This window comes from Canis lupus, chromosome 5 (assembly GCF_003254725.2).
Source record: "Canis lupus dingo isolate Sandy chromosome 5, ASM325472v2, whole genome shotgun sequence".
Taxonomy (NCBI): Eukaryota; Metazoa; Chordata; class Mammalia; order Carnivora; family Canidae; genus Canis; species Canis lupus.
This window is the reverse complement of record NC_064247.1, coordinates 52,352,456-52,374,287: the sequence shown is the minus strand read 5'-3', so window position 1 is coordinate 52,374,287 and position 21,832 is coordinate 52,352,456. Positions and strand designations below refer to the sequence as shown.

The 21,832-nt window shown below is 42.6% G+C and overlaps 1 protein-coding gene across 23 annotated transcripts in view; it reads right to left on the bottom strand.

Annotated features, from left to right (window-relative positions):
- DAB1 (DAB adaptor protein 1) overlaps positions 1 to 21,832 on the bottom strand; it is a 1,117,693-nt gene that overhangs the window by 255,496 nt on the left and 840,365 nt on the right. For all 23 annotated transcript variants that reach the window (XM_049110389.1, XM_049110401.1, XM_049110402.1 and 20 more), the window contains one exon: positions 20,747 to 20,949. In XM_049110389.1, the coding sequence (XP_048966346.1) occupies positions 20,747 to 20,813 (67 nt within the window). In that variant the 5' untranslated portion in view covers positions 20,814 to 20,949. The remainder of the gene's footprint in view (positions 1 to 20,746; positions 20,950 to 21,832) is intronic.

The window sequence follows — 21,832 nt, the reverse complement described above, 5'->3', positions numbered from 1 at the left end:
GACAGGGCACAGGGTAGGGAGAGAGGGCACAGGACACAACATATGCTGTTTCAATTACGTACCTTCCAGAAGTTCCTGTGGTGTTCTCCACTTGTTGATTTCATGGCATTTACATGGCAAATGGATTTCCCAAGTGAAAATATTGATAAAATTGCACTAGAAAAATCTAAGAAACTCTCTTTGAATCTTTTCTTGGAAATCCTAGAATTACTGGAATGATAATGGTAGTCCTCAATTCATCCAATCCATTCAGTTTCAATCTCTCAATTTCTCTCTCTCTCTCTCTCTCTCTCTCTCTCTCTATATATATATATATATATATATATACACATATACATATATGTATATATATAGATATAGCTTTATTAAGTTTACAGACTTTATTAAATGCATGGCATCCTGCTATGACTTGAAAAATAAAGAGATCAGCTTTCTTCCTTGAGAGGTCCTTACTCTCTTCCTAAGTGACTTGTAGCACAAAAGAGTTGCCACTCATTAAATACCTACTATGTGCCAAGCGTTCAGTTAGCTTCTATATACACATAATCTCTAAATCTAAAATAACCATTTTATAGGTAAATAAAAAGGATCTGCAGGTTAAGAAGCCTGTCCAGAGTTGTATTTCTCACATATTAGTGGAGGCAGTTTTCAAACAAAGGATCAGTCAATGACCAATCAGACAAACTGAGCACTTGCCAGCTATTCAAAGAGGGAATTTAATGCAGGGAACCCTTACAATGGTGTTGGAAGAGCTGAAAAGCCAGGGGAAAAGGAAGTGATCCAAGGATTAGTGAGTGCAGGAAGCGGCCGCCAGCCCTGGGAATAGACCAACAAAAGAGAAGGTGCTGTGCCCAGAGCACAGAGCCGGGGGCTGTGTAGAGGTGGCTGGGTGATGGCAGGGTTGCCCTGGAAAGCTGCAGTCATCAAGACAAGAGCCATCCCACAGGACCTGGGTCCACAGGATGAAATGACTGCCAGAACCACAGCCAGAAGCAGAATGAGAGAGAGAAAGGCCCCAACGTCCCCCTTTGCCCTACTTTCTCATCTCCCACTAGGGCCTCCCATTGGCTGAGTCCAGCCTGAAGTCCAAGTATCAGGAGAGCTTAGGGTGGAATGGGATTGTGAGGAACAGCTCTCTGGGATACAGAGAACACCTTACCATGGAGGTGTTCCATCCACCTGGAGGATGAATCTGACAGCAACAGGCTCATGACCAGACCTGTCTTAACTTCTGAGCCCTTGATCTTGCTGACAAGATATACTGGAAGAGGCTAGGATCCAGTCTTTGTAAGAGCGTCCTGGGGTTGCTATGGCCACCACCACCCACCCAGATATCTCCATCAAGGGTCCTGCCTGATGACATGAATGGTTGTGCCTTGTTGGTTATGAGGCCTAGGTATGCTTCTGCTTACCTTGAGCCATAGAGATAGGTTTTCTTTCACTTGACAATATAGTATACCCACACTCATCCCCCACCCCTGCCATCTTCCCTTCCTCTGGAATATTCCTGTCAACCTCTTACCCTGAGGTGCTTTGTGCAGCCCCAGCTGCCTTGCTTAGCACTTTTCTTTCCAAGGATATTTCCTAGGGTCTGGCGAGCCTAGGAGGATTTCATACGGGGAAGTGACTGCTGGTGGGGGAGGGGAAGGCAAGGGAGAGACTGCGGTTGCTCGGTAATCCTCTCTAAATCATGTATGGCAAGACGTAGCAGACAATCATTTCTTGTGACTGAGACCAGATCAAAGGATTAAGGGGGTTTTGGTAAAGAAAGGTTGGCGTTTGGTCATGAAAATTATAAAAGTCAGTCTGCTGAAAAGAACAGCCTGCTGGGTGCAACTCTGATAATGTAGCCAGGATCCCTCTGAAAAGCCAGAGTTCTTTCAAGGTGAAAGGCAAAGGAAGGCCAGAGCACTGTGTGTCTGCAGCAGACAAGCCCCCCTCTGAACCTGCCCCCCTCCTCCTGCACACAGCCCCTAGAGACAGGTGGTCAAGCCTTCTCCTGATGGGGATGGCGTTGCCCACCATTCACAGAGCACTCGGAGCCCAGACCAGGCATGTGCCCTGTTCACTGTATCACATTATTCTTCATACGAACCCCGTACAACAGAGAGAAGCATTTTCACTGTATAAATGAAGGCACTGAGATGTGGGTATCAAGCATTTTATTTAAAGTTACTCCGTTAACAATAAAAGTAAGAACCACACTTACTATGTGCCAGATACTGTATTCCGTAAGTGCTTTATATTTAAGCTCAAAACCGTGAGAAGCATGGGTCTTTTCAATAATGATGAAGGATCAGGGTCTGAGGGAGATGGAAATAAATTGCCCGTGTTCACAATGTGCAGAAGTGCCAGAAGCAGAATTCAAATCCAGGTCTCTCTCCCGCTAGAGCTCTTAATTACCATGTATCATTTGCTCATGCATTCATGCAACAAATATTAACTGGGCACAGCAATGTGCCGGGCACTGGTGGAGGTGCTGGTCATGCTCCAGTGGTCACTGCCGTGACCTCATGGAGCAGACACTCTTTATTATTCGTGACACTGCAGTGCCATGGGCGACAGTTCCTCCACTCACTGAGTCACTCAGTGCCAGGCACCATGCTCAGCCCTAGCACACGGCTCTAAGTGGAAAGTCTGCTTGGGATGTCACACCTGCGCTGTCTTCCGGATGCGCACACTGCCAGAGTCTCAGCCCATTAGCATTTTGGGGTGGGGTGTGGGGTGGGTGGCAGTGCGGGTATGGCATCCAACAAGGCTCCTGGACACTGTGGCTCTAAAATCTTTAGGTCAGTTACCCAAAGTAAAGTCAAAGTTGGAAAAAACAAAAGCAAAAATGCCTTTGTGAGCCTTTCCCCAGAAAGGTTAAACCTGACACCATCCAGTTGGTTTAAGCAGCTAAAGAGATGCAGGCTGGAGCACTGAGTGAACAGGTGCCAACTCAGCTCATTAAGTCCCCAAAGTTTTCATCTTTCCCAGGCTAATTGGCATTAATGCATGGGGTGCCGGATGGCTATTAAGTGGGGAGCTGCAGCAGGCTCTTTAAGATTCAATACCTAAAGGAGTTTGGGATCAAAGACAACGGAGCATGACTGTACATGAAAGGCAATCGTCTGAGCTCTGCCTCTGTCCCCATGGATGTTTACAGCACCTTGGGGGCAGGGGTGAGGGTGGAGAGAGGAGGCCAACTGTTTTTTTGGCAAAGCGACTGCTTCATGTTGTTACTGGGAAGTACTTCTCATTCTGCAGTACAATTATCTGTCAGTTTCCCTGGTGATACTTAGTTCTGTAAACTATTTATGGAGTGCCTGCTGGGTGGCAGGCATTGGGATACCAGTAGAGTCTGCAAAGGTGCATCCCTACCTTCAGGATGCACAATCTACTGTGAAGACAGATGTGGGCTGAGGTAAGTACAGCACATCCTGAGAACTACTGTAACAGAGGCCAGTGCCCAGAATCAGAGGAGCCCAGGAGAGGGCCTACCTATTCTTGTTCAGCTGGGTAAAAGGAACACTTCCTGCAGGAAGTGACATCTAAACTCAATCTTTTTGGTGGCTGTGTGTGTTCAGCCCCCGCCTCACTACTTTGCATATCGATTTCCTCCCTATTACCCATAGCGTAGACTATCGCGCCTACTGTCCATCATACATCGAACTCTTGAACAGCCTGCTGTCAGTTGGGATGAACCTACCTATTTGCTCCACCCTGGATCTGGAATGGAGACCCTGTGACTCACTCTTGAGATTCTGAACGCAGAAGCCAGTAAAGCTGGCCACAAGTACAGTGACCAAGGCAAGCCTGACTGCAGAGAGAGAGAGAGAGAAGCAAGAAGTGGGTCTGGGAAAAGCAAAGTTGCTCTGGAAAGACGAGAGGAGGATACATGAGTGCATGGCTTTTCAGTACTCAGCTCACAGCCCTCAGGATGCCCAGTCTTCCATATTGCCTCTTTTATGAGTGGGTTCTGTTCTAAGCAACAAATGATTTTGGAGGAAGGCCAATGTGAAGGCTGAGCAGAGAGGTATAAGGTGGCATAGTGTGCCTGAAGACCAACAGGTAATTCTGAGTGCTAAGTTGTAACCTCCTAGAAGTCAGCAAAGGGACAGGTGGTGTGACACCCCTCACCCCCCACCACCTGTAGCACAGAGCTAGTTGGGGATGGATGCATGCACACAGGCTTGCCCAGCTCACCTCCCACCAACCTTAAGGTCCCAGGAACCAGCCATAATGCATGGACTTTGGTTTTCTCTTAGTCAGAAGAGCAGCAAGCTAACACGTATATGCCAAATGCCATGCTGGAGCCCTTACACAGATGATTCCATTTGGTCAGAATTCTCTCCCTAAGAGATAGGTCCTATCACTCTCATTTTACATGTAAGGAAATGAAGGCTTACCAGACTTAGAAGAAGTTGTCCAAGGTAACTGCCATTAATAAATGACAGAGCCTTGACAGATTGGTTTGGAATTCTGAAGATAGTGATGCAATCTCTAGGCTATTCTCTGAGGAACAGTGGCCTCACTGGTTGTTGTGAGGGTTCACTTACATAAGACCCTATGCATGCTGGCCATCAGAAAGATGTTCCAGAAATGGGACTCTGACCTTCCTGGCATTAGTGGTGGTGCAGGGGCATGATGGCATGGGCATTCTCCTTTTGCATGTACACAAAAAGAAGTATGGAGTGATCACTAGGTACAAAGACGGCTTCCTTCTCGGGCTACCAACCCAATAGCTGCTTTCAAATCCCTTTCTTCAGGCCTTGCAGGCAGCAAAAGGACGAAATATTCTGGGACTGCTGGACTAACTGGTCAGAGAATCCAGGGCCCCAACCTCAATCAGCACCTCCTTTTAAACAACATGTGTCCACCCTTGCCTGAGGGGCATAGGGTGACATGGGAAAAGAAATCCCAATTGCTTATTGTACCATGTAACAGAAGACTGAAGAAATTAGAAGGGCTGAATTATTTAGGTACCTTGAGTATCAGTTCGGTGCAGTGGTGGGGGGGCAGCATGAGCATGTACCTTGCAGACTTCCAGCTGCAGGAAAAGAACCCCAACTAGTGCTTTCAGAAATCCACCCCACATCTGCACCAAGACCATGCTTCCCACAAGCTGCTCCCAGCCAATGATAGAGCAAGCAGGGATAGTGAAGCAGGCCTATTCCCAGAAGGCAGGACCTCTTCTGATGAATGACTCTGGCTCAAGGACTCCACTATGATCTTGCTGAATTCTGAAATGCTTCTTCTACCCGCCCTTCCTTCCTTCCTACCCTTCTTCCTTCTTTCTCTTCCTCCTTCTTTCACTCAGGATCAAACCTGGTTTGTGGTCTGATGGCTCCCCTAGCCTCCTCTGGCTCCCTCCCCATATCTTCTCATAGGCAAGACAAAGTCGACCCTTCCATCTCTCCCTGTCATCACCTCCTACATCTAGTTGGAACCCCACCAGCCCTGACACATCCAGCGGCTGCTGACAGAGGAGCCTGGTAAGCACAGGCTGAAAGGCAGATCTCCAGGCTCTGTTATAAGAGGAAACATTATGACACAATACAGATGCAGTGGGACCACATACTAAATATGGGCCTTCCAGATGCAAATTTTACTCTGTTCATTTTCATCACTGAACTTACTGGGTACCACAGGCATTTTCTGAAACGTACCAACCTCTGCAGCAGCTGGCTTCAGAAGGATTTTAGAGATGATTTCACCCATCGAGATGGATAATCCTTCAGCTTTGAAATGGAAGATCATAATGCTTTGCCAATCTACTCTGATCCCAGAGAAAATGGACCGATAAAAGAAGATGATTTCAAGGTTTACAGCCCCCCCTCCTTCCAACCCAATCTGCTAAAAATTAAAACTCAGCAAGGCATGATGTGATGACTTTTGAACCTGTCATTCTTATGAAATAGAGATACTAATAGGCCCCAAGTTTTCTAACTGAAAATAAAAACAGAAGCTAGTGTGGACAGAGTTCTAAGTCAGAAGCTGGAGCTCCATCCCTCACTCACACTTTGGGCTCTGAGCAAGCCCAACTCCCATTAATTGTAGTCTCTTCTTTTAAAAAGAAATCAACATTGAGGCATTTGGGTGGCTCAGTGGTTGAGCATCTGCCTTCGGTAAGGGGCATGATCCCAGGGTCCTGGGATTGAGTCCCGCATCAGGCTCCCCACAGAGAACCCACTTCTCCCTCACTCCATGTCTCTGTCTCTCATGAATAAATAAATAAAATTTTTAAAAGATAAAAAGAAATCAACATATTATCTTAAATGAGTTATGGCAAATTAAACACACTGAACTGAACAGTGCCAGGTACATAGTAAGTGCTCAGTAAATATCAGCTATGACACCACTCTCCTCATAATAGCATCAGTATCATTGGTTTGTGCAAATTAACTGCGGTAACAGGATTTGGCATTTCCCAGGCCTCTGGTGAATGTTCGTTTTGTTTGAATCTAAACCAGGTGCTTCAACACTTTTTTAAAAAGTGACTAATGCCAGTCTCCTCTTTAAGAGGCAGGGGGAGGGGGCAGGGGGAGGAAGAGAAGGAATATCTAAGAAAGGTCTGGGACAGGGTGTTTGTCTTCATTTCCTTTCAAGATCTTTATTGCATTTTTTGTTGGATTGCAAGCAGTTCTGATCCTTCTGATGGATATGTGTGCTGTGCTCTCAAGAAGATAAAAAAAGAGAGAGAAAGAGAGTGAGCATAAAACTATATACACACAAGCAATGATGGATGCCACGGACAGAGAATTTCCAGTAGACCTGGTCTATAAATTGTCATTTAAATTTGCAATTTAAAAACACTGTCTGACTTTTTGATTTAGCTGACTGTATATGAGAGACAAATAATGGAATCCTAATAAGCAATGTTTAAATGACATCTCCAGTCTCTCAGACGGAGAGGGCGGCAGTAGAATTCTAAGAAGAGAAAATAAATCTACCAGGAATAGGAAAGACGACCAGAACTAAATAGTTGCACTAATCACTTGATGACAGATACCAGGAAAATGTATTTTTGGCTGCTTAAAATTCGAATCCTTAATAGACGGAGGATAGGCTATCAGCTGAAAACCCCTAAAGTCGTTGTGAGGGGACAAGACTGAGCTTGGTTTTTACATTTCATCACATTAAAACAGATGAACCAAAAAATCAAGGCACCAGGACAACATATTAAAGTTGATAAAGCTGAGGTTAAAAGATGGGAACTGCAAGAATCACTCCGGCTCACAGGCATCCATTGGCAAATCTGAATTCCAAGGCTTTCCCAGAGCGCAGCCCCCACTGGAGACATGCCCACAGAGGGGAGCCCACCCCAAGGTCTCCTTTTCGGCTCGCTGCAGGAAACAAGTTAGCATCATCCCCCAGCTACAAAGTACAGAAGATAAATGTCTGCATCAGTTCAAGGATGAAAACAGAAATGAATCATCAACTACTGCAAGCAGTTCTGTGCCCCACAACTGAAGTGAGATTTGGGAAATTTAGGAATGAGCCACTGAAAAATGCAACAATGATGGAAGGATTTGGCAGGAGGGCTTGTGAATAAAAGCTAAGGAAAATGAGATCACCTTGCTTTCTGTAAAGTGATAATTATACCATTTATAATGACATGGGAACAGCTTAGATGGTAGGATTTAGTGAAAAAGTAATGCAGAATTAAATACCCAGTAGGACCAAACTAGAATGCATGTGTTTGTTTGCATGTTTGTGTGCACATACTCATGTGCAGGGAAAATAAGACTGAAAGAAAATATGCCTGAATGTTAACTGTCCTCGCTCAGAGGCATGGTATGACTTCAGAATTCTCCACATAGTGCTCAAAGCAGCCATTATAATCGAACGGCATTGGCAAATTACACAAAAATCTATTTGCAATCTATAACTTTGAGAGCAGGAGGAGAAGCCACAGCAATCATTACTTTAAAACATCAAAGGAAAACTAATGGAATATAAATTACTGATTCTAGGAAAATGTAGGCCAAAGGCCAAAGAATTACCTATCTGATACAGGCTATTCTATTATTCTACAAATGCTTAATGAACATATACTATGTACCTGGTCCTACATGTAATAGAAAATGAATAAAATATTTGTACTACTCAAAGGACCTTTTACTCTAGAAGTCGTGGGGAGGAGGGGGGAGTAAGTTGCTGCCCAGAAAGATTTCTGATCTGCTGCTCTTCCTTTCACCAGAGAACAAGGTAGGATTTATTTTTCATGACAAAGGATTTAAGCCTAATGGGTAGACAATGTCTATAACAATAGAAGATATTTCAAAAAGCACTCATTGAACTGAAAAAAAGTAAGAAATCTGTATTCCAAGAATCTTTATTTAAATCACACAACCTCTGGGAAGTCCTTGGATAGTTGCTTATCTCTGCTCTGGGATTTCAACTTTACTGTAATGAACTATAATTAATTCTTTGTTGTTTGTCTTTCATAGAGATCTCAAGTTCCCTAAGCCCAGGACTTGTTTACAATCTTCTGTGGCCAACACTCTGCCTAGTTTTTGGAAACACTCAAAAATGGAACAAAGGAAAGAAGGAGGGAAAGAGAGGAGGAGGAAAGACAGTAAGACTAGCATTTCCTGAACATCTACTAGGTGCTAGAGGCTGCAGTAAGCACTTCACATATGCATTCGGTTGTTTCCATTTCTACCATTTTGGATTCCAACCAGGAGGTTATTTACTGAAAGCTACTGTGGTCTGCAAATCACATAGACTTTGAAATCCAACTGTTCAGGTTCAAATCTGCACTCTGCTAGTTTCTAGCCTTGGGCAGGCTAGTCAACCTCTAGGACTCTAGGTTTCCACATATGTATGTGAAATGGGAAAATAAAGTGAGATTAATTATTTTAAATGCCTGTCTTCTCCTCCTTATAGAAATATCTTTATTTCCTACAAACGTTTATCACATACCTCGTCCTCTTTAATCATAGCTTTTGGCCTGGTGAAAAGTCACTGGGTACTTTGGCTAATACAGCAGGAGCAGGTCTCATGAAGCAAGGGCTAAAATCAACCTTAGTGAGTGGCACATTTCCCACCTGCTATCAAGCATTAAGCTACCTTTCATAAGTCCAACCTGACTCAGCACTCATGGCTATCCATCACAGCTTCAGCCCGTCCACTGTCTTGAGCACATGCTTCCATATCGCTGTTAATAAGGGATACGGGGATGATCATTTTCCCAATGATAGGGGTCCTGATCCTTTTTAGGATCACATAATAAGAACATTTTTCATTGTTGGAGATAATTCCCCTTCCCGTGCACATTTGTCAAAGGCAGTTTCCAACAGTCCCGTACATCATCCTGAAATACATGATAAGATTCAGGTCTGCTATTCATCATTTGCTGGGCTTCTTCCAATGCAAGTTCCTGCACGGCTTTTCCTGCCTCTGTTTTAACAATTGGAATCCAAGTTCTCCCTAGAGCGGTATCGCCAGGCAGGGGAACCGAAAAACTCAAGCAATGACAGCCCTGCATCTGAGGGAAGTGAATCTACAATGATGATATATAAATTCTTTATAAAAGTAAATTGCAAATACTCCTGCCACTTTACAACAGGACACAGACCCCCAGGAACTGTGCTTTCACTGAGGTTTTATTTGATGGCCACTGCTGCAAAACAGCAAATACAGCAGAAAGATCCCATGTTCTGGATCACTTAAAGCAAAGTTTAAAAAATTTATAGTCTACCATTTCCATGATGGGTGACCTTGAATATATTCTGAACTTACCTGAGTATGCTTCCTCATCTGTAAAATGGGAATATTACCAACCTCCATCAATTCCTGAATTCTCATTGTACCCTCTGCTTACATTTAGTAGTTGTGCAATTAATGTCACTTCCCATTTTCCACACTGACAACCCTTTGATAAATTCTCCTCATTCCAGCTTTGAGAGGATATAATGATGCCCAAGACACAGTCCCTGCCATCACATCTCTATTTACAACACAATCTAGTAAGGAAGAGAGATATGTATGTGCAATCTGAACTGATAGAAGAAAGACTTAAAAGCTTTATCTGGATTAAAAAAATTAAAAACCAACATGCTGAGAATCATGGTGGAAGGAAAGCTTAATCCCATGGGAAAAAGAGAATGCTAACAAAGAGCTTCATGGAAGTGCTCTTTGAGCTAGGTCTTGGAGGATCAGACAGGCCTTAACAGCCAGGTAAGAGATTAGGGTGATTTTTTTTTTTTCCAGGTAGAGAGAAGCGAATGAGCTGGAGAAAACCCATGCATGTTCAGGGAGGGTCAAGCAAGTCAATGTGTTCAGAAAGTGCCAGGGATGCATAAGGCATGGGTGATACCTGCTGACTGCATGAGTGAGACAGAACTGCAGAGTTGTTCAGAGCACAGGTTCTACAGTGAGGGAATGGACTTCATCCTGCCTCCTTATTTTTCATTTCCTCATCTGTAAATTTGGGATTTTTAAAAAAGAAGCTTCCTCAAAGGGTTGTTCAGGAGAAAATACACATGAGGGGTAAATACATTGCCTGATATTTTATAACTGCTGATAGACAGTAGCTACCTTCTCCACCAGCATTCTCATGAGTATTTCTGATGTGGGGAAGCCCACCGGGAGGTAAAATGGGCTAGGGAGAATGCTCACTGATTTGGGGCATTTGCAAAATTGGAGTGTTTGCTCAAAATTACTAGCTAGGATTGCATTTTGATGATATATGGTCAAAGTCCTTCAAGTTCACCTAGACTTTATCTTCTTATATCTGGAAAAGACAGACCTGGCATCTCTCTTAGAAGGAGAAATGTTCTTTGTCAATCACATGGAATCCTTGTGTATGACAACTTCCCACCTGCCAGAGAAGGGGAGTGAAGACCTAGAACCTCTTCTGCCTTTCCAACTCCCTTGCTAATGATACTGCATAGTCTGCCATCATTCCTTCCTCTTGCGGTGACCATGTCAACCTAATAGTGTTTTAGTTGGAATCTGCAGGAAGATGTCTTTCGGTGTAAGCATTACTTGGCAGGTGGGAAGAAGACACACCAGTCAGTAGGGAGCAGCTCAGTCTAGTGTCAAGCATGTAGACAGGCTCTGGGATTAGAGAGATCCAGCTGTGAATAGGTTCCTTTGCTTCCTAGTTGTGTAGACTTCACACAAGCTGTTCATCTTTCTGAGCCTCAGTAGCTTCTCCTGAAAAATGGGAACACTTGTCTAAAGGTTGCCTTCAAGCTTAAACGAGACAACATTTCACCTCCACCACACCCTTTCCTCTGCCTTGGATGTACATGTACTCTCATGACCGACCACAGAATTGCTCACTCTTGCAACATATGCCCTCTGACCATCCTAGAGGCTTGTTGCAATAGGAAGGGGTTGCTGAAATCCCAACACACTTTGGAGCATTGTCTGCTCACTCAGCAAACCACACAGATAACAAAACCCCATGCTCTGGGGCATTTGCTGATTATCTGCAAAGATGAAGACTCTCCAACCCTACAAAGGTGTGTATCCTTACCTGACTCACAGTACTTGGGAGGAATAATGTGAAGGGCTTTGTTCTTCCAAACATCAAAATTCAAGCCCAGCCACCACCACAGACAGCACACTGAGCTTAATGAAGCAGTGGGGATGAACTAATATGGCAAATCTTATAGCTTTACTACCAATATGGCCCACATCACGCTAAATTACGGCACCAGACGTGATTGGACACACATCACAAAAGGAGAAGTAGTTCGCAGAACGGTAGGAATTTTCAAAGCGACATAATAAGAATCTCAAGAGCCAGCATTCAGAGGGCACGTTTGTGTTTTGTAATTTTCTTTCTCTTTGTGCAAATCATTCTCCCCCACACTTTCTGATAATCAATTCAATGAACACTTACTGAGTACCTACCATGTTCTGAGTGTTGTGTTAGCAGCTCGTGGCTAATGGCAGAGACAGAAAAATAAGCCAAAAATGATGGGAGAAACATGGCAAGTGTGATGATTTGAATAAGTATAGGGTGCTGTAGAACCCCTCACAAATCCAGGGAAGTGAGGCTTTCTTAGTCATAAATTCATTCACTCATTCATTCATTTAATCGACATTGCTGCATACCTCCAACTTTCAACATTGTATTCAGAAGTGAAGTGTTTAACAAAACAAACACGGTTCCTCCATCACAGGACTCCCAGCCTAATGAGGGATAAAGAGGAATAAAAAGACAACCAAAAATCTATTATGGTGAGCAAAATGAGACGTCTGAGAGCACACAAAACAGGTGGGTTGCAATGAGTCAAAGCATTTCTGTGGACAGTAATATTAAACTTGAAACTAAAGTGGGAGTTGCCTCTGAAAAGAATAAATGAAAACGTACTTTTGGGAGAAGAAATGGTATTTGCCAAACCCCAAATGTGAAAAATCACATGGTATGATCAGGGAGCTGAAAAATTCAGTTGTGCCACAGAATGGACTATCACTGCAGAACAGCACTGAAAGATGTGACTAGAAAGAGAAGGAGGTGTCAGACCAGGCAGGGCCTCTCTGACACCACGAGAAGCAGTGTGGACTTTACCCTGGGACAGTCAGAGGTGCTCACTGACGGGTTTAAAGCAGATCTGATTAGATCTTCCTATTGCTGACAATCCAGAACAGCTTAGAGATGGAAAATACTGATAACCTGACCACTTAGGAGAGAGTGAGAACAAACTGATTGGTGATGAAGGAAGCCTGGACCGTCCTTGGGAAAGGGACAGTGAAGAGAAAGAGAACGAACAGCTATGGGAGGCATTCAGGAGGTCACGGAGGCTGGCAGTTGATGATTAATTAATTGAGAATGCTATGAGGCTCAGAATGTCAAGGATAGTGGCTCAAGCAAAACGTTGTTGGGTTTTAAAGGATGATCAGGAGTTGGCCAATGAATAGACAGGGTGAGAAATATGCCCCAGGCAAAAGGAGCAGATACACAGACATCCTAGAGGTGTGCTCTGGGATCTGAAGCTCAGGGTGGCCTCAGGGAAGGAGGAGACAAAGTGGAGACAGACAAGGAGACAGGGACCAAATCTCAGAGGGCTTGCATGGTGTGTTATCTTCTTTGCAATGCTGATGGGGTTATACAGTATATCCAAGGAAGAAAGGGGTGTGAAGGAGGGTTTGAAGAGAGCCTAACTTCTTATAAAGGAACCAATTAAAATGAGGCCCTGAACCAAGTCACTAGTGAAAGCTGAAATGAGTTTGTCTTCAGGGAACGACCACAATGAGTGATGTGTCCTGTAATAAATTCAAGACCATGTGCTCAAAGAGAATACAGAAGTCTTTCCCCACCACATATCATATGATCTGACAGCCAGTCTTGCCATAAAGGACTAGACTTCTTGGCCCAAAACAGTATGCCCCCCTCCCAAGCCCTTCAGCCCAAGAGCTTTATGGATCAACCTCAGAGAAATTGATGTCATCTTGTAATTAAATCCTTGATTTTGAATTTCCAGAGCCTGCAAATCACAGAGTCAGTAGAGAACAATTAGCTCACCAAGATACAAAACCCTGCCAAGACAGAATGGTGCCATAAATTTACATGATGTGGCTAATCTGTTTCCATGGTTCCCCTGCCAAAAAAAGAGTGTAGCCCCTGTAATTTTTTTCAGATTCTCCAGCCCTCCAGCATCAAGGCACAGGGCAAACCCATAGCACGCTTTCAGGAAGGACCACACAGACGTCTACATCTGGTAAACCTAGTACTTCCCAGCTTCTGCAAACAAACCCCGTGACCCAGGGGAAGTCCCTTGATCTCTCCAAACATTATTTTCTTATGTGTTCTGTGGGGTGATGTAAGATTTGGGCTCATTAGGGACAATTTATCTAAAATGGTTTGCTTGCAGGAAGCACAAAACAAATAATGGCTATTAATAGATATTGATAACCTAAAACATGGTTCATTCTCTTCTGTATTTTCTGTCTGCCTTCCCTGATATCATTGAAACATTTGAAGACAAACCAGTTCCTTCTTCTCGGTCATTCCCCCGTGTCCTTCTGGAAAAATGGGTGCCTTCTACTTTTCTTTGATTTTCTACAGCACTAGGAGAAGTGCTGCCTCTCAGGGCTGGTCGGGGAGCTGAGGCGCCAGGGAAAGGGAAAGTCTCCCTATCCCAAGTCTCCATACAGAGAATTGTGTTAGGTAGTGTGTATGCTATTCACTTGAGTAATCCTCATGACAACACTCCAAGATAGGTGCTATTATCCCTATTTATAGATGAAGAGGCCAAGGCTCAGAAAGATAAAGCAGCGATCCTGAAATACACAAGTCAAAAGTGTGCTAAGTCTTAAATCAAACTGAAGTTCATCTAATTCTAAAGCCTGGTTTCTTCCAGGAGTCTTCAATGTAAAGAAGAGGGAACAAACATGCCAAGAGGTTAATCTCAAGAAGGTAAATTGTTCACAGTCTGATGGGCTGGAGCGACACCAGCCATGGTAGCCATTCCTGGGCTCCAGGCCGGACTCTGCCACTGTCCAAATGAGTGATCATCGGCAAGTCCTTATTTTGAGAGTTCATCTATGAACAAGAGGCTCTAACTAGCCCCCAAATGCTAATTCCTTGTAACCTTTACATTTTTCCATTTCTAGAAAACTTACTCAAGTTTTGATGTGTACAGACTTTTAGAGTATTGTGCTACTTAAGTTGATTAAGATGAAAAGTCACTTGGCTTTTAGTCAGGAAAGCTGTGAAAGAGTTTAAGAATTTTCTATATTATGATGAACATGCAATATTTTAAGAAATATGAATCTGGGGAAAAATAAAATATTAATTTTTGAGTGGTAATAGGCTGAGAATGAATAAAAGCAGCAAAGTAGAGAAAAACATGTCTTTTCTTTTTTTTTTTTTAAAACATGTCTTTTCAAGGAAGGATGAGACCTATAAAAAATCAGAAGGGCCTCTTGAGGTAGAAGTTCTTCAACTACATGAACAGCCTACAGTCAGGGTCTCCTTTCCAGATACTTCTCTCCCCGCAGAACATTGAGCGCTGGTAGGGCTCACAACCAGAGCTGGATAAGCCCTGGTGGACAAAAGACCTCATTAAATAATTAACGCTTTGTCTAGGTTTTAAGCAAATATAATTTCTGCCTCAGTTTGGTGCCTGAGGAAACAGAAGCTGGAAAAGTGAAAGTGGCCTGAGGGAGTGGAAGGATCCAGAATGGCAGGCCTGGGGTTTGAGCCCAGGGCCTGTGTCATGACCAACAGCAAGTGCACTCCGTGCAGGACAAGAGCAGCAGGCAGAGGCAGTGAAATAGCAGCTCTGCACCCAGGCCTGGCAAAAAAAAAAAAAAAAAAAAAAAATTGTTTAATTAAATGTCTCAGCCCTAGGGATCCAATCAGATGATGAATGTGATAGCACTTTATAAGCTCCTACGTGTTAAGCCAGTGTTAACAAGATATTTTCCAGGATTAACTGACCAGTTGAGGGATTAGGACTCTGAGTATGGCATTACTGAAAACATTCCTTATCCAAGATTAACCAGAATTTTCTAAGAAACCTCCTAATAGTTCACACAGCTACTGAGGCACACAATCAGGGTTCCAATTCAGCTTGATGGGGCTCCAAAACTAAGGTGTTTGCCATATGACCACCAACTTCTCCTGAACCCACCAGGGCTTTGATTCTTGGGGCCAAATCTTTCAGGGAAGAAATAAGGTAACATTTTGCTGCTGTTGTTGTTTTCTTAACTAATGATCCTTGGACATAATTCTAATATATGGAAAGTGAGTAAGTTTATTTCTAGGTAGTTCTTTTTTTTTTTTAAGATTTTACTTATTTATTCATGAGAGAGAGAGAGAGAAAGAGAGGCAGAGACATAGGCAGTGGAAGAAGCAGGCTCCCTGCAGGGAGCCCAATGCAAGACTAGATTCCAGGACCCCGGGATCATGACCGAAGCCAAAGGCAGATGTTCAACCACTGAGCCACCCAGGTGTCCCTATTTCCAGGTATTTCAAGAAGATAAGGAGACAGTGCTAAAGTGTGATCTCAGAAGGAAAAGGCCAGAAAAGCTAACACTAACCAGACAGCTGCCACACTGTAGACATTTACCCATAACACCTCCTTCATCCTTCTGTTAAGTATTATTCTCCTAAACACACACACACACACACACACACACACACACACACACACTTAAAGATAGGCTCTTCAAAGAAGCTAAATAACCCATCTCTGGTTACACAGTAGGGAAAGAAAAGAATTAAAATTTCAAACCAGGTCCAGCTCCAAGGATAGTGAGTCCTCTCTCTATCACACAAAGCTGCCAGGTAGCACTGATGGAAACCCACCCCCCCAGGCACTGCCCCCAGGAACATCTGCCCCCCTCATCCTGAGACCCATTCCTTTACCACAGTCTTCTACTGGGTGGCCTAATGCCGGTTTTACAAATAACAAGAATTGTGTCAGCTGTTTTCCCCCTTTGATGGCAGGTAACGAACCTGAAAATATATATTCCCGTCCTCCATCAAATTCCATTCCTGGAATAGGCACCATTTGACAAGCTGCATGTGTAGTGACACAATCCAATAAAAATGAAATGAAGAAAACAACTTTATTTCTTACTACTTTCAAGCCTTTCTTATTTGAATTGTGAATACTCCAGTTATGTCTCATACATGGCCTGTCTAGAAATGCATTTTATGGTGAAATATGCCCCTGTGTGACTTGTATTTGAAACTATCTCACTTCCTTTCAAAAGCCTAGGTTAAAGAACCAAGGTGGTAGGTTTGTAAGAAATTCTAAAGGGCCTCTTAACTTTCTTTATGCCACTCCTGCTCATGATAGATGACCCATATTGTCAGGTATTCTTTTCCAGGAAATAAAATATCTACCCCAAGAACCATCTAAATCTTGCCAAAGGGGGAAAAATTCTTCTAGTTTGTAATATCATGTAATAATATGAGAAATGTATTTATGATGTAATGTAAAACAAAGCAGGATATGAAATTGTATGAATAGTATGACCTCAAACACACATCCTGAAAAATCAGTCCAGAAGGAATTAACTTAGAACGTTAATAGCAATTATTTTTTTTTATTAATGGGCTTAGGCATGCTTACTTTCTCTCTTGTAATTTTCAGTAATCAGAATATATACCTTCTTAAAAAGTCAAATAAAATTACTAAACAAGGAAAAACATATTTTTCCAGGAGCCTTAAATACCATTCACTAGTCCCTTAGCACCAAAAATCACTGCATGAAATTATCAACTTTAACTAATACCAGGTACATTATTCAAGAAAAGAAAGTTATATACCAATTGTGCTGAGGAGTATAGATATCAAAAACCCCAAATATCAAAAAATCAAGTACATACACAGAAAATAATACATCACGAATGAGTAGTATTTAGCTCAGAAATGAAGATTAGAAAAACCTATCAGTAAAACCCACCACAATATAAATTGAAAGGAAAAATATGTATAAGCATTGAAATAAATTTAGAAAAGGCATATGATAAAATTCAGTAAGCAAGTTCAGGATTTACTAAAAAATACTTCCTGGACAATGATAAATGAAGAAGAAATAATTTTAAAATCTCTAGTAAAAAAAATTAAATAACACACTTAACGGCATTTCCAATAACTGAAGATCAAGTTAAGGATACCTCCTATCACTAAATATTGTACTGACAGTACATTGTAATAAGACAAGAAAAAGAATAATTATTTAAGGATTAGAGAGGAAGACAGAAACCTACTTATAAGGTTTTATGCTGTCTCCATAGAAAATCAAAGAGGAATTGGAATAATTAGTAAAAATGTTCAGTAACACCATTATATTCAAGATTCAAGATCAATAAATAAACTGTTACTGTTTCCTTTTAAAGTTCCACTTAATTTGGTTCAGTCAGCAATATTTGCTTAATGGAATTACTTATTGTCCCACAGGGAAAACTCAGGAGTAGGAAATAGACACATTCTTATGAGTACACCCTCTCCCTTTTTGAACGTATGTATGTTTAATTGTGCCTTGAGCCAGAGAAATCTATTAGGAATGCACACTGTTTATCACTGTTACGTAACAAAGAATAATTGCAAAATCTGACTTTGGGACAAATCAGCAATATACTTTTTAAGATATCCTTGGTTCTAGGATGGAATAAGAGAAAACACAATGCTTATGATAAAGACCATGAGACAAAGAAGAGGAAGAAGAATCAGAGCACAGAAGTGAGAGAGGAGGAACAGAGAAAAGGAGAGAGGAAGGAAATGGAAAAAGATGAAAGGGAAAAAAAGAGATGAGAAGAAGAAAGAAGAGAAGGATACAGAAAAAAGGGAAGGAAAGAGTGATGAGGAAGAACAGACATAAAGGTTCTTTGTTGGGGGTTTGGGTTGCTCAGGTGGGGAGAAGTGTTGGCCTTTGGCTCAGGTCTGATCTCAGGGTCCTGGCTCCCTGCTCAGTAGGGAGGAGCTTCTCTCTCTCCCTCTGCCTTCGCCTCTGCTTGTGCTCTCTTTCTGTCAAATAAATAAATAAAATCTTAAAAAAACAAAAACTCTTTGTTGATCCTTTAATATATGCCAAGTACTATACCAAGTATTTAATCTGCCTTATCTCAATTATTCTTCATAGTAAGCCTTTGAAGTTTAATATTATATCCTTATTTATAGGAGAGAAAACAGATGCTCAGAGAGGTTAAGTAACTTTCAAGGTCACACAGGAAGTGGCATAACTAGAATTTGAATCCAGGTCTGTCTGTCTGGATTCCATGGAATTGGTCACACAGTAGAAGATGCTCCTTGCAATATGTATTATGCTGATTTTAGAGTCTTTTAAGACATGAAGATGAGGAAGTTCTAAAAAGGTCACCTTCACACTCCCATTCCAAATCTTCAACTAAGCTAATGTTCTGAAAACCCGAATCCTCTCTTTAGAATGCTCCTCGTTTTGCATGTTAAAATTAAGAATGAAAAGATATGCAGTAAGATACAATTTTTAATGCATTAAGCATTCAAGAGCACAAGTTTAGTGGAAAGGTTAAATTTGAAGCAAAAATATAACTTGTCAGTTTTCACTGAAAAAGCATTTGAATTCTAGTACATATTGTGCCCTGCAATCTTTTTATTCCCTATGAAGCAGTTCTCCCAAGACCTGTTCTCTCACTGACTTGCTTTCCTTCTATTAGACTGTGATGTATAAAATACAAGGTTTATATTAAGTTTTAGGAAATAAAATAAACTACTTCCAAAATATTTGTGTTTCAAGTAAACATCCAAAGCAAAATTTACCATCCTTCCTGAGAGTTTGGCTGTCAGGGAGCTGCATGTGTATTACATTTATGTCCCTTGTTTCCTACAGAGTGTCAGACAAATGCCATCACGAAACATGACTGGGCAGGCACAGCAGTGTCTCAAACAAATCACAGCCTATACAAAGCAACTAAGTGCATCCCAGTTTGCAAGCCCATATTGACAGATTTCAAGACCTGAAGGAGAAAGTCTATTAATCCTCCTTCATGCATCTCAGAAGATGAGGGAGAGAAAGACAACACACAGCACGAAGTTGCTTACACCTAATTGCAACCAGGAGACAAATACACTGAAAGGCATGGTCCTAAAGCCATAGGATCGAATTCTCCAGAAAACATCAAGAGTGAGAAAATGATTTTATTATCATACTATGCATGCCAGTCCTCATTAACAGCTATTCATGTGCCTCCTCTGGGCCAAGCACATTCAAGTGTTGGAATTAAGGGGTGAACAAGAGACAATCAAAAACACAGAAAATTTTTAATAAAGTGAGATTCTAACAAAGTGCTACCGCAGCAAAACAAACAAAAACAACTAACCCAATTTGGGGAGTAAGGAAAGTACTAACCTGAATATTTAAATGGGAGCCAGTCTAGGAAAAAGTAGAGAGTGACAAAGGATTTCAGGCTAGATTAATTATTCAGTGGTTCTCAAAGTCTGGTCTCTGAAGCAATAGTGTGGGGCTGGCGAGACTGGGGACCTCAAAACGGCTGACCCCAGGCCAGCAACCTCCCAATAAGGACGCCTTGTGGCCCTACCCTAACTTAGCACACAAAGACCCGTAACCCTTGCCCTAATCGGAATGCCGCCCTGCTCCCACCTTCTCCCTGATAAGTCTTTATAGACCCCCCTGCGGCTTGCCTGGGCGCGACTTCCCAGGCCCCTGACTTCCCCTCTCTTTCCTTCCCCTGTGGGCTGCGGAACCTCGCCCAAGAGCACATCCCATTAAAAGCCTGTTTCCACCAACTATTGCCTGGCCTCTCTATTCCATGTCACTACCAATCGGATTAAACCTGACAAATAGCACCAGTACCATCAGGGAACTTGTTCTAAATGCAGGCTTGGGTCCTACCCCAGACCTGAACTCAAAAATTCTGAACTCAAAAATTCTGGGGAGGAGACCCAGCAATCTGTTTTAACAAGCCTTCCAGGTGATTCTGGTGCTGCTGGAATTTGAGAACTTTGGATACATGGAAAAGTGAACTACAATAGACAGAATGCCTGCAGGGTAAACAGGGTTGGATAGGGGGGCGGGGGGTGCAGATTAGGCAGAGATGTCACTTGCTGGAGGGATGGGTAGAAGGCATACCAGGAAGGGTTTTATACATTATGAAAATAATTTTGGATTTTACCCAAGGCATAATGGAGAACCATAAAAATATTATACTACGAGTACAGAAAACAGCAAATAATACTGGCACCCATTAAAAAACATATGCCATCACAAGGGTAGTGCTGTACATGATTCCAGAGATTAAACAATGCACAGATAAACAGCCGGTAAGAAAGGAGCACATCAGCCCTACCTTTCTTTCTGGAGTCTTTCTTGGCGCTGGTTTTCACAGCTACTTGAAGTTCTGTCTCAGTTGACATCCTACTAAATCCTTAGTCCACTTCACACAGATCCCGGGCCTCGGCCAGGCTCATGGAGGACTCCTCTCCAAGAGAATGACTCCTCCCTTCAGAAACAACGCTCCAAGCTGCACATCTCATTCACTCCTTCCGAGCTCTGCAAATCAAGCCAAAAGAATGTTCAGAATCATCACCCTTTTGAGATTAAGCAGAAATTAGTCGGAGCATGGGGAAATGAACTGTCAAACAAACAAAACCAGGAAAATCTTGGTCTCCATGTACAAACTGCTCACATGGGCAGCCTGGGTGGCTCAGTGGTTTAGTGCCACCTTCAGCCCAGGTTGTGATCCTGGAGACCCCGGATCAAGTCCCGCGTCTGGCTCCCTGCGTGGAGCCTGCTTCTCCCTCTGCCTGTGTCTCTGCCTCTGTGTATGTGTGTGTGTGTGTCTCATGAATAAATAAATAAAATCTTTTTTAAAAAGTCCAAAAAAAAAAAAAACTGCTCACACGATGTCATGGAGCCAATGACAGGGTTTGTAGCAAAGGGAATTAGAGGTCTGTCTGAAAAATGGTCTCTCAACCTTGGTACATAACTTAAAACAGATCTTTTTAAAACTCTGGATTTCCAAGGAGGACAAAACCCAATTCCTTGTTTTCCATGTTTCTTGCTTTCAAGCACTAGATGCCACCCAGAAAATACAGCAAAGGAGTATTTCCTGAGCAACCCCGTGGAGACATTCCCAACAACAGGGCACCCATCCATCAGCCAAGCTTGATCAGAGCCTTGGCAGCTAAAGCAGATCATAGGGAAGTGACCTGTGCTCTATCCCTCACTGCCAGGCATCAGAAGGGACATGGAGTTGACATACAATTGGGCTCCAAGGGTAAGGTGACAAATGGGGCTGAGAAACTTTCCAGCAAGCCAATTTTTATGTCAGCTTTTTCCTCAGCTGTAAGAGCAGACAAGCATTTAATGTGGGGAGAAAAAGAAAAGAAGCAGGCAGCCACACATTCCATTCTTTCTTTCTTTAATAAATATG